The 13172-nt window shown below is 31.7% G+C and overlaps 1 protein-coding gene across 9 annotated transcripts in view; it reads right to left on the bottom strand.

The window, feature by feature from the left end:
* AGTPBP1 (ATP/GTP binding carboxypeptidase 1) overlaps nucleotides 1-13172 on the bottom strand; it is a 170316-nt gene that overhangs the window by 96430 nt on the left and 60714 nt on the right. For all 9 annotated transcript variants that reach the window (XR_004478761.2, XR_007477762.1, XM_049710786.1 and 6 more), the window contains exons 9-11: nucleotides 8256-8293; nucleotides 5028-5236; nucleotides 3314-3491 (exon numbers count right to left, since the gene is read on the bottom strand). Coding sequence is in view for 7 of the 9 variants with exons in the window: in XM_049710786.1 (XP_049566743.1) it covers nucleotides 3314-3491; nucleotides 5028-5236; nucleotides 8256-8293 (425 nt within the window). In the remaining 2 variants the exon portion in view is untranslated. The remainder of the gene's footprint in view (nucleotides 1-3313; nucleotides 3492-5027; nucleotides 5237-8255; nucleotides 8294-13172) is intronic.

Below are 13172 nucleotides of genomic sequence, written 5' to 3'. Positions count from 1 at the left end.
TAATCCTTACTTTGTCAAAGTGTCCTATATCTGAAAATGCCGCTCAATTCAATATTCTAGTATTTTAGATTTTTATATTTATTTTCATGAGTGACAATGATCTGTAAGTTGTTTCAGGTTATTCTTACCAGGTTTTGATTTCAGCAACATACTAGCTTCTAAACTTTTCTTTTTTTTCTATGCTCTGGAAAATAAAGCATAGGAAAATTCCTTGAAAGTTGAGAGAACTAATCTATAAAGTCATCGTTGTTTGGTGTCTTCACTGAAGGCAACTTGATTGCATATTCAGTTGTGGGTTTGCTACTATTTAAGTCAATTTTAGTTATTTATATTTCCCTAAAATATTGTCCATCTCAATCATATTTTCAAATGTATTAACATGAGCTATCTTCAGCATCCACTTAGATTGACTGGATCTCCTCTATTTAACTTACCAAGAACTTAGAGGTATATTAAAATCACCCACTAATGCTGTGTTTCTATCAATTTCTCCATATTATCCAAATAATTATAGCTTTATCTACCTTTGTTCTAGTGCTTGGCACACTTGTTACTATCTAGCTTGTATAAAATCATCTTTGATATCTTGCTTTAAACATTTTGTTCTGTATTTATATTTTGTGGGGTAGTAATAATGTCTTCCTCATCTTTCTTGAGCTGAGAAAAACAGATACACAGTTGCCAATCTGTTTATTTTAAGCTTTCAGTCTTGCTGTTTTAAGAGTTTCCAGGATGTATCAGCTACTTAGATTTTGTTTTTAACCCAACCTGAGAGTCTCTTTTTTTTTAATGGGGGTATTTTATCCTTTTAGATATCTTATTACTGAAACTGATTTGCTTGTTCTCGCTTTGTATTCAGCATTTTCCGGATTTTGTGCATCTTGGAAATTTTCTTACTTTTCTATAGCAGTGATGGATGGACCTCTTCAAGAATTTTTTCCAAGAAGGAATATACATTATTTTATACAGAATTTCAAAGGGTTCTTAGTCTCTGAGGTCCATCCATGGATTCCTATGGTTCAGTAGATTCTAGTCCAAGGATCTCTGCTCTAGATGTTACTTTTACATTTTGAAACACATATTTGGGCCACTATTTCTATAATTACCATCTTAGAAATACAACAATATTATAATTTAAGAAATCTATGAATATAAATTGCAAAAGACCCAGTTTACTATAGCCGTATATTATGTATCTTTCACCAAAAATTAGTTGATATATTTCAAAATAATAGAGCAAAATAAGTAGAGCAACTACTTAGTATTACATAATTAACAATTTGTAATGTTAAATACAATTACTCTACTACCATGTCTTCTGCGTTCTTGACTTAATTCATCACTGGCCTGGCTGAAGTATTATTTCATACAATTACTTCAGAAGGGTTCCTGGGCAATATGCTTCTGTACCCTTGCATATCTAAGAATATGTCACCTTCACATATGGGTGGCTTCTAATAAGGGTTCAGAAATCTTGAGTCAGAACTCTTTTCCTTCAAATCTCCAGAGTCTGCTTCACTATCTTTTGGCATTAAATGTTTAAGAGAATAAGTCTGGAGGCCAGCTCAATTCATCCATTAACAAATGTTAAATGCACATTTATTATAACTCATGCAATCTAACGCATGCTGAGGATAAAATGAAGGTAAAAACAACAGTCTTAGCTTCGTGGAATTTACAGTCTAACTGAGGATGGTAAAAAATAATGAAAATTGTGATAAATTTAATGAAGCCTGATATGTGAGAAAATGATGGAGAGCAGGGTGTTTTCCTTGTGTCTATGCAATTGCTATTAGAACCCTGCTCTCACATCTCATTCATGAAGCCTTCTTAGTCAATTAAAGTCTCCATTTCTAGTTCAGTGAACCATCAGTCTGAAATGATGCAGAAAAGGAGCCCTCAGAAAAATATTATCTCTGTCTTTTTTTCCCCATGTTTGATATATTCCCTGCACTGCAAGTCAGCTTTCTCTATCCATGTGATTATTCTGGACACTGAACAAAGAACACTCTGGGGTATATCCTATCTCTCTCCCAGTGTTACTACCTGCCACATATAGTGAAGTCTCACAAGCTTTCTACCAGTTAGAACACCACTTAAACCTCCATAATCCTACACTGAGAGAAAGAAATTCCAACAGCTCCTTGACTCTCCCTCCAAATTAGGTACTAGTGGCCCTCAACCTGGAGCCAGAGATACTGCATTTCCTAGAAGGGTGAATAGAGTTGACACTCTTCCTTAATCTATTCTTTTCTCCAACATGTTTGTTGCACACCCTATGTTTATTCCATGAGAATGCTCCTTTTATCTAGTTTTCAGATTCTGTACAGATTTTTCCCCTATTTTTGAAGTCTGTTGGCAATTTTAAATGGAATGAGAAGAAGCAATTAGATCACTGTTTTCACTTAGCGATGTTTAATCAAGTCCCAGACTTAGACTTTTAAACCTTTTAAAGGAAGTTTCTGAATAATCCATTTTGATATTTTGTATAGACTAAACTTCTACTTTAATAATTAAATACTTTAGAAATGCAATCATAACAGTGAACTCTGTGATATATACCATAGGTAAATCTATATCAAGGATAATAAACTAATTATAATTACTTAAAAATTTTCTTAAATCACTTCAAAGCATTGCTTTTAAATATAATGAAAAACCTCTTACTTTTTTAAAAAGTGATCACCTAACAAGAAAATACTTTAGAAATTCTATTAATAGCCTAGACTACTTTCTCTTTTGAATTTTGCTGTGTCTTATAAAAAAATTCTGCTTTTTCCCCACATTAAGAAGTGGAAACTCTTACTTCCTTTGCTATGTACACAATATTGCATCAAAAATGACAAAGAGCCAATTTATGATATTTTCATATTTTCTATCAGGTAAGTAACTGTGCAAGTTTTGTTAAACATAAACTGTAACATGTTTGATGATTAGACACCTTTAACTTTAAAAAATGAAGTTCATTAAAAAGCTACAAATGTAAGCTCAAATAGAATTACCTAAACAGTTAATGTTTACATTCTTAGATTTTGAAAATTTATATAAACTATCAAATACTGTTCCTGTGTGGTACTTAAAGTTTTTCACAATTCACATTTCCACATATGTAGTACACCCCACATTCCTTCCCTTAATTAATCAATCTCAATTTCTTATATTTGAAGAAATATTTATTAACTAAAAAATAATATGCAGGTTTATCGTGTTCATTAAAACCTTCTTCTGCTAGGGAGATGAACAAAAGCAAAAATAGATAAAGTCACACAATTCCAATAACCACTGAAAGCCAGCAAGAAGCATGTGGTCCTACCTTCAGGGGGTAAACTGTAGAGCTGGGCCACAGGTCCAGTCACAGGAATAACTGGTAACTGGAAATGGAAAGAACTTTTAATCGTTGGGAGTGGCAGGCGATTTTTAGGGAAACACTTCCTCATTATCAGACTGGAGGTGTTGACAAGAGGATCAAGGGTCCTGACTGCCAAACATTCCTGTTTTATAAGAAAAGAAAAAAAAGATAATGTGCCTTTGGTGAATAAGTGAAACAATTTTACATGACTTCGGAAAGTAATACATTAATAATTTTCAGAAGGCAAATACTACAAAAAAATTTAACATAATTATAAAACAGCTTTGACTAATCAGAAATATCTCTTTTTAAGTAAGAACCTCATATGGCAAATTTAGCAGTAATTTTCCTTAAATATTTTAACTAAGCAGAAATCAGTACCATCTCCGGTACCAGAAGTCTCCAAAGCACTAAGTAATATCTATGAGTGACTTAGGGAGCACTTAGCAAGCCTAGGGTATAAAATAAAAATGAAAATTTAAGGGAAGAAGAAAAAAAGAAGATTAAGAAATTAAGACAGGTGTAAAAAATAAAAAGGAATGTGCATTTGGCTGAGCCTTTCTCAAAATTCTATCAGTTATCATGCAATAGCACCCCTAATAAGTTAGCTGTTCAACTTATAAAAGAATAGCCTGAATATCACAATTTTAAGTTTTAAGAGTTTAATTTGCTACCCTGGTATCTAATCTTGAGAAGGACTAGTGAACAGGGAATTTGAAACTATTTCATATAACACTGTTATTATTATTGACAATTGACATCTAGATGGCTTTAGATGGCACTTTGATAACCTGTGAAGTTTTCAGTAGAAATCTTCACACCTGACCTGTCAAAACAGATGAAAAACTAAGGCTCATAAATGTGAAGTGGCATAAACAAAGTCACCCAATTCTTCCTCATATATCAAATATCCATCACTGTCTATATTAGGAATAGTAAAAATAAGTGCATGTGATTGATCTAGAAAAGAAAAAGCTAAGAGTTAACATAAAATATGTGTTCTTAACTACTCTCACACAGAAAAAGATTATTTGTTGTGTGTAAGACCAAGAGGGCACAACCAAGGTGACTGGTTGGAATTTTCAAGACAGATTTTGTTCTAATAATTATAGCCTTGTAAAAATAAAAGGTTACTTTGCAATATCCTCACTCTACAGATGCTAGAATCTTGCTAAAGATATTGTTGAGAAGGTTTATGCATAAGATGGCTGGCAGAACCAGGATTCCTAACTCCAGGTTTCACTTCTGTACCTGCACTATTTAAAAATATTCTCTCCAGAAGAAAGACCGAGAACACTCACAAACAACATATCTGCCTTACCAGCCATAAAGGATTTGTGAATACTTATGAGGGGAACATACAAAACTGAGTATAGCCAACTGCACACCTTAGAAAACGTGGCTATATGGAATTCCTTCCTGCCCAGTGGAGAGATTTATATACATCTTCCTTTTACGTATGGGGGAAAAACCTCATATTGCAGAGATATGCACTGAGCACTTTCTCGAACTCAGTCTGATGTCACAGTTGAGAAACGATTGTGCCTTTTGGCTTTCGGATTTTTTTAATATATTTATCATACTTTTTGAGTATTTTTAGAAATACTAAGTATTCTTAAGAACCAAATCCTATCATTAATAGGTAATCATAATAACAGGAAGAAAATTAAAAACTCACTTGTGAAGTGTTATAAAGAATTTTCATCCCATTGGCATCAATAAATGCTTTTCTTCCCAACTTGATGCTTGTAACACTTTTTAAACTCTGTAAAATTCCTTTTCGAATGAGCATGTTTCTATGCCGATTATCATGGCGGTGCCAATCTACATAAATTGTTAAAAGGACTTGGACATATCCTCTGTCTACAGCTCTCCTGGCATTTGTTTCTTTAACAAAAGAAAATTGAGAAAATATTTTTTAAATAATAAGAGACACTGGTAGAATAAATCAAATTAAAAACATAACCACAATACTGGAATGAAGTCTTACAATACTTTTCCAAAAATAAATGGCAACCACATATTTAAATATTTTTTAGCTAACAACATAAATATGACAAGTTCCAGGTAATTTTCCAGAAACCTGCCCATATATTGTTTTGTGGTTAATAAATATCAAAATATCTTTAACACAATTAAGGTTGTATATTTTTAAATGTTAATACTAACAAAACTTTCATATATTTTAAAACTTATGAATATACTTTCATTACACCAAAAGGAATATATAAGCCTTTAACTCACTAGCTGTGACTATGATTTTGTTAAAAGCCATTATCATTATCGCAACTTCTATTACAATCTTTGTGTGAAATAAACTCCATTGGATTGCAGCTCCTACTACAAATTGTATGTGTTTCTATTGAAATTATTTTAAATTTTAATTACCCCCACAATTATATATAAATATCCATGCCACAACAAAGCTAAGTGAAAAGTACTTAAACAACTTTTTAGTAAGTGAAATGTAAGAAGCATTATATGATTAGAAGATAGTGCTTTATTGTCATTAATTTTTTAATATATGAAAAAACTGCATCAAAATTTTTTTTTGTAAACAGTCAATCTTATTGGGGTAAAATTAACAGAAATAAATTCATAAATTTGATGTACTTCATTTTTTTAATGTTAATATTTAAGATTTTTAACCAAAAGGGTGCATTTCACTAAGATGAGAGCAAGGGGATCGTATCTTAGCAACATCCTGAGCCACCCAGCACCACATGGGTGGGCCAATGATAAGAGTGCAAGATAATGTGGAATACCAACCCATCTGAGGTTGTTTACTTAGAAAGAAATACCAATCTCTTCCTCATCTACATTTACATATAAAATGACCACCTGGCTCATGACATGGATACTAAGATAATGCACCAGTAAGGCTGTGCTGCTTTTAGTTGCCTGAAAGAATTACTACAGTTTTAAATGTGCTAATACCCACCTAAAACATAAAGACACTGAGATCAACAAACTTATTAATGCCCTCTTAGAAATTATGTTCTGATATTTGAGAGCTGGAAGAAACTCACAGGGGCAGGAAGGGGGCACTTTCTTAAGTAAAAGGTTTAATACCTCTGTTGTGTCTGGAAGAGATAGTTTGTTAAGGCTGTGGCTATCTATAGAACAGTTCAATAGGTCTGACTAACAATAGTTTCATGTATTTTAAACAAATATACATATTTTGTTTACACCAATTGGAATATATAAGCCTTTAGTTTACTAGCTTCTTAGTATTACCAGTAATACTTAAAAGATATTACTATCATAATGTCTTTTAAGAATCACTGTAACTCCTATTACAAACTGTGTTTCCACTGGAATTCCCAAAAGCCTAAATGGTATTTATGAGAAATATTTAAATTCTTTATTGAAGATCAAATTAAAAACTTGTGCATAACTCAAACACAGGTGCTGAGTGACTCTTAAGAGAAGTGAGCAGATCTATCTGCAATCCAGGATCATTTACTTGTCAGTTACTTTTTTACCTGATGGAGCAAACAGATATGTTTGCCCACCATCCTCCTTTGAAGGAGAAGAAGGGAGGGAGTAAAAGGAAGCTTATTATTTAAAACTGAAGATATCAGCATTTCAGTCATTTTAGGTTAACTGATTTCTAAAAATACTTGAAACTTAGAGTTTTAGTTTTTACTGACTTTGAATTAGTGACTTTGTCATCAGTGATTCTGAAAATTAGTAAGCTTTAATAAGAGTTTAGTTTTAATGGCTATTTTAATCTACTCTAAATCAAAAAAAATATGCCTACATTAATTTAAAAATTAATCTTTAAACAATTTGAACCACAAAGGCAGGGAAGGCACATCAAAGCAAGGCTACAAATATCTTTGAAATTAATCCAAATATTCTAATCTTGGTCTAAAGTTTATCACATCATATATGAAAACAAAGCTACATAGCTAATCTAATCGAATAACACACATTTCATTTCAAGGATAAAACTGTTAACTGAATTTTATGCACTCTAGTATATAATAGTAATACCTAAGGTGATTCTTTAAATTTAATAAATCATTACCAAATATCAGATTCTCAATCAATTAATCATTTGCTACTGTCCTTCTCATCAAACTTAAGGGCAAGTTGGTCTCACCATCAATAGACAGTTTTGGGGAAAAATAACATTGAAAGCCATCAACATAGATCTTTAGGACTAAATGTTATTGTGGTTAAATAAGATGTTAATTTAATCAACCAATGGAATGGGGGAATGGGAGTGCTAACAAAAATTAATATTTAAAATACAGACACTGAGTATCATGGAGAGAAAAAAAGCACATAATGCAGATGGTTACTCTCCAAAAAAAAAGCACCGTATTGCGTTACGACACATTTCCTCCAATACTTCAATTTTGAAGATTAAAAAAATTGTGCTTTAGTCTGTAAATGCATTTAGTAAAATGTAAATTTACATTAAGTCATTTTTAATGTTATAAATTTGAATTTTATGGTAGAAATAAAACTTCTAATAAAGAGGTCCTAACTGAAAATCATATGTTACATAGAGACAGTAGTTGTCAAAGATACTCTTCATGGTAGATGTTCTCAAGGCCATGTTAGCATCACTTTTTCAAAATGATAGTATATAATATTTACATATTACTTTCCCCTACTAACAAGGCTTTATGTTTATGAAAGTAACTTAGAAAAAGGAAGTCAATATACTTGAATAAATTATATGAATGTACTGATAAATTAGAGCTCAATAAACATAAATGATCTTAGATATATATCAATCGACTGTACTAAAAGATAAAATCAACTTTGACATTAAATTATTATGAACAAGCTTTATAAACATAAACTAAATCTACATTTCCAGTTTCTTTAACATAGTAGACAGAATACTCAGAAAAATAGTATCTAGTATTTCTAGTATTTAAAAACTTACTTGATTTTAGCAATGCAGCAAGGGTGTCTAAAGCAACCCTGTCAACATGAGAAAACACAAACAACAACAAAACTAGTAAAATTAATCTACAATAGTAAATTCATACAATCTTTTCAGATAAGTAATTAGTATCTACTCCAAATGTCATTCCTGTTATAATCAATTACATATGCTGTTTCTCTATATGCCTCACTTCCTTCAGGTTAAAATTGGATATGAGGAAGATTGAAATATCAACAAAAAAGCACCAAAAAAAATGTTTAAGAAAGAAAAAGAAGAAAATTAACAATGTCTAAGTCTTCATATCAGAGGTTAGGTGAATGGAATCATTGTACCTGTGTCTGACTGGGACAGAGTTCACAAAGGAATAATACTAAGAATCATAGATTCTGATTCACAAAAAAATTAAAACAAAAACAAGTTTTAACACAAAGTTTGCAACTACAAAATTCTATAGATATTCGTAGCTATCTGACTTCAAAGTATTTTAGTTCTATCAAGCAATAATCCTAACACTTAATGTGATAACAAATGTAAAATATTTTGGAACTAGGAGGTTTGGGGAGAGGAAGTATGAACCCTTAACATTTTTCAGCCATACGGCACCAAAGAGAATAATGACCTAATTAACATCTCAAAAATTCTCACTGCCCATTAGAGGACTTATATATTCTTTGAATATAAATGTGCAGTTACACACAGTGAAATCAGTGGCCATTAAGCAACTTTGAAAATATATGTAACATCACTGTAGAAAACCTGTAATTCAAATATTTTTTTAAAAATGAGTTATTGAAGAAATGGAACTTTCAGGAACTTTAAAAATATAAGCCAGTACCTCTTAGTAAGATTTCAACAAGGATAATTAATTTGCATAAAAATATGTACACTGTCAAATTTAAGCATTTCACTCATCACTAAGCATTTGTTGAATGCCTACTAGATACCCACAGTAGCAGGTTCTTCATGGGTATAAAATTAGAAAACAAAGTTATCTCTTTCACAGATAATTTTACAATCTAGATAATGTAATAAAATGTACATATCTATGGAAAAACTACTCAAGAAATTAAAACTGAAAACAAGATAATAAAGTTAAAAAAGCTACATACACACTAGTGGTACACATAGCGTGACCAGATGATGACTTCTAAGATGAGTTAGAAGATTTAAAACGGATACTGATTTAAGATGGATATTGGTTCAAAATAAAACCTGAAACAATAATCCAGGACTAGGTACAGACTAAGTGCTCATTTATAATAAATGCTCATTACTGCTACCCTCTAGAGCAAGTTGTTAACAGTTACATTTTGGTTTATTGACACAAATAAAGCAACCATATAAACATTTATTTATGATAACATTTGTAAAATAAAAACAACAGTATATGCTCTAAAAAATATAAACTCCTGCATGTAACTTTCTCAAAACAATGTGCAGTTTTGGTAATGGCAAGTTAAAAGTAAATGAAAACTATAAAATTATAACAGAATTTTCACAGCACTGAATCATCAGTAAGAAACTTTTCATAATCTTATAATTATTCAATAAAATGCACTTAAGACTGTAAAACTATCAGAATAAGGATGACTTTTAAATTGGTCAAAATCAGAACTAAATGGATCTTCTAAGTACAATGGCAATTTTGGGGAAAAAAGACTTCATTCAGCAAGGCCTGACAAATGCCAAAAATTGTTACATATGCCTTGTATATGTGTTTTCTAGTTTAATTGTTAAAAAAAAATTCCTAGTCCACAGAATTGACACATTTTATGAATAAGGAAACTAAGGATTTCAGAATATAATATGCCTAGGGTCACATAAAAACTAAGTGATATGAAAAATAAATCATACAAGATTCTTGTTGAGAAAGAAAATTATGAAATCAGAAATGTCAGTCTCCTCCAAAAAGATATGTTGAAGTCCAAACCTCTAGCACCTCAGAACGTGGCCTTATCTGGAAACAGGGTCTTTGCAGATGCAATTAGTTAAAATGAAGTCATGTTGGAGTAGACTGCCCTTAATCCATCAACACAGATGCTCTTATAAAAAGAGGGAAGACTATTTGAAGACAGACACACAAGGAGAGAACACCATATGATGATAGAGGCAGAGACTGAAATGTTGCACCTACAACCAAAGAACACTAAAGATTGCCAGCAAACCACCAAAAGCTAGGAATAAGCAAGGAAGGATTCTCCCCTGCAGGTTACAAAGGAAACACTGGTCCTGCTGACAAGTTGATTCTGAACTTCCAGCCTCCAGAGACAATAAATTTGTTATTGTAAACTACCAACTTTGTACTAGGTACTTTGTTACAACAGTCCTAGGAAGCTAATACAATTGCTTAGAGGCAATCATCTGCAATGAACTCAGAATTTTCCCATCTACAGCTAAGTCTTAATTCAAAATTTAAAAAATCTTAACAGCACTTTCAGAAACAGTCTTTCTGCCTGCTAGCAGTTGTTTACAACACATTTGAACCAAACAGAAATACTCTGACATTTTCTAAGCCTTAAACTACATGTTTTTCTCTTGATGTTTATTCTTCAATGCTGCCAAAACTGGATATGCACCCAATTCCTTCTGCCCATCATGCTTGTTCCACAGCCCCATTAGATGAAAAGAAATTATGAAGTTTGGTGCAAAGTCGTCTTGACAGTTTTACCAAGATGTTTTTTAAAAGGTATTTTTAAAAACTTCAGTACTAAGGAATTTCTGCAATTCTATATCAGTTATAAGCCAGTATGAATTTATAATATAAAAGTTACCCAACAATTACAGAATAGTATTTATTGAAAAGTACATTTTTATATGTTGATTAGAATTTCTCAGCACCAATATTTTATACTTCCTCATATATTTTTCAGTCTTCACAAGTCCCACACAGAATAACATAACTAACATGGCTTTGAAAGCAGCCTGTGGCTTATTCATTTGGGAGCAGTGAGGGAGGAGAAACTGAAGCCCCAGGTACTCATGAAGTTATTTAAGTTGCAGGGGGAGTCAATCCTTGCAATAACCTCCAAACCTGTAGTGAAACTCAGAAAGAGTTACAATAGCTTTTAGAGTTGCTTCCTTCTAGATTAACAGTGTTTAAATCCAAAACCTAAAATTGGAAAGGAAAGGAAATTCTAAAGGAAAGCACCGCTCTTCAAACATAAATAATAACCCTCAATCTTCTTCAACTAACTAAATGCACGGCATTAAGGGGAGGAAGAATTGGTATACAAATGCTCTAGATGTTGAGATTGTTTAATTAAGGGGGAGATCCTACAATTATTCAAAATAATAAAGGAATCATGATATAGATGTCTGGTCAATGAATAGTTTATCCTTTTTAAAGTAAAAATAAAGTTTAAAGAGTTTTTCTTTTTAAAATATAGAAAAAAGAATGAAGGAATAATGTAGATAATTTACATTCCTTTCTCAGAAGTTTAGACCCACTGATTTCTACATGGTTTTGGAAATAGTCCATGTTGTATATTATACAGATACTTGTGAAATGTTCTTTTCTCATAGGAACTTTTTATATTAGGTTTGGTAACTTGGTTACAATAGAGTAATGTAGATCTTAAGTAGGAGATCATAACCAAGATCAAGATTAATTTTAAAGTACTTTAAAGATCAAGAAGAGAAAAGCCATAAAAATTTTAAAGATAAAGAATATATTTTTAATATTAACTAGGATTCATGCACATCCACATTACTACATTACTTACCTAAACTAATTACACTGCATTAATATAGCCATTGTGCTAATTACAAGAATTAACTCATTAAATCTTCATAACAACCTTATGATGTAGGCACAAATACTACCATTTTATAGACAGGAAACTGGGGCATAAAAAGTTAGGCAACTTACTTCATATCATGAGGCCAGTAAGAGCTAACATGCAAATCAAGTTCTGCCGAGCTCCAAAGCCCACTCACTACACTACATCAATTCTGGAAGTTGGTTTTACTAATTGTGAACAATCATTTTCTTTATCTTGTCACATTTCATCAGATGCTCTAAGACTGTGTGTATGATCTTTATATAAGTAAATATGCTGTCATCCCACCAAATAATATTTAATAAATAATTATATGTGCAAGTAAGCTTCCATTTTCAAGCAGGGTAAAAGCTAAACATCTGGCCTTTATTAAGTAAGGGTGAAAAGACTGAGTATGTTCTGGACATTATTCATTTGTAAAATTTAACCAAACAGTTGATGTGGACAAGTTCTTCCTTATAAAAGAATCACAGCTAATAAAAGTAGAAAGAATGAGAAAATTATTGAGAAAATAATTCCAAAAAGGTTTATTATTGAGAAAAGGTTTTTTATTGAGAAAAAGGTTCCAAAAAGTCACTATTTTGGAACCTTTTAAGAAATAATGGATCAGGCAATGCTATGAAATATTGCTAAGTTTTTAGGTGAAAGGGGATGGAACATTTCAACACAATGATTTTCAGTGGTGCAAAACAGAGACCCAGCAACACCTATGAAATATTTTGACCATTAAAAAAAAAAAAAACAAATCTAATCAAGCCTCAAGCTCCATCAGTCTACAGAAAATTTGAGGGATATACCTACAAATTAAGTGATCCCAGTATACAGTCATCTTAATCTATGTTGGGACATTCTATAAGATGCCACCCAGTTCCTTCAACAAATAAAACAGAACGGAAAAGTAGGGGGACTGTTATTGACTGCAAAAAATTACAAGACTTATCAATCAAGTAGAATGTAGAGCCCTTATTTGGATCCTGATTTGAACAAGCCAACTGTAAAAAAAAAGACATTCCTCAGACAATCCGAAAATATTAGATGATCTTAAAGAATTATTAATATTGTTGAACAAAGAAATGATACTTTGGTAACACTAAAAGAAAAAAACTATGTCTGATAGTGATCATACTAAAGAATT

This window comes from Orcinus orca, chromosome 6, assembly GCF_937001465.1.
Source record: "Orcinus orca chromosome 6, mOrcOrc1.1, whole genome shotgun sequence".
NCBI lineage: Eukaryota > Metazoa > Chordata > Mammalia > Artiodactyla > Delphinidae > Orcinus > Orcinus orca.
Note: the sequence above shows the minus strand (reverse complement) of the source record. Positions and strands in the feature narration are given on the sequence as shown.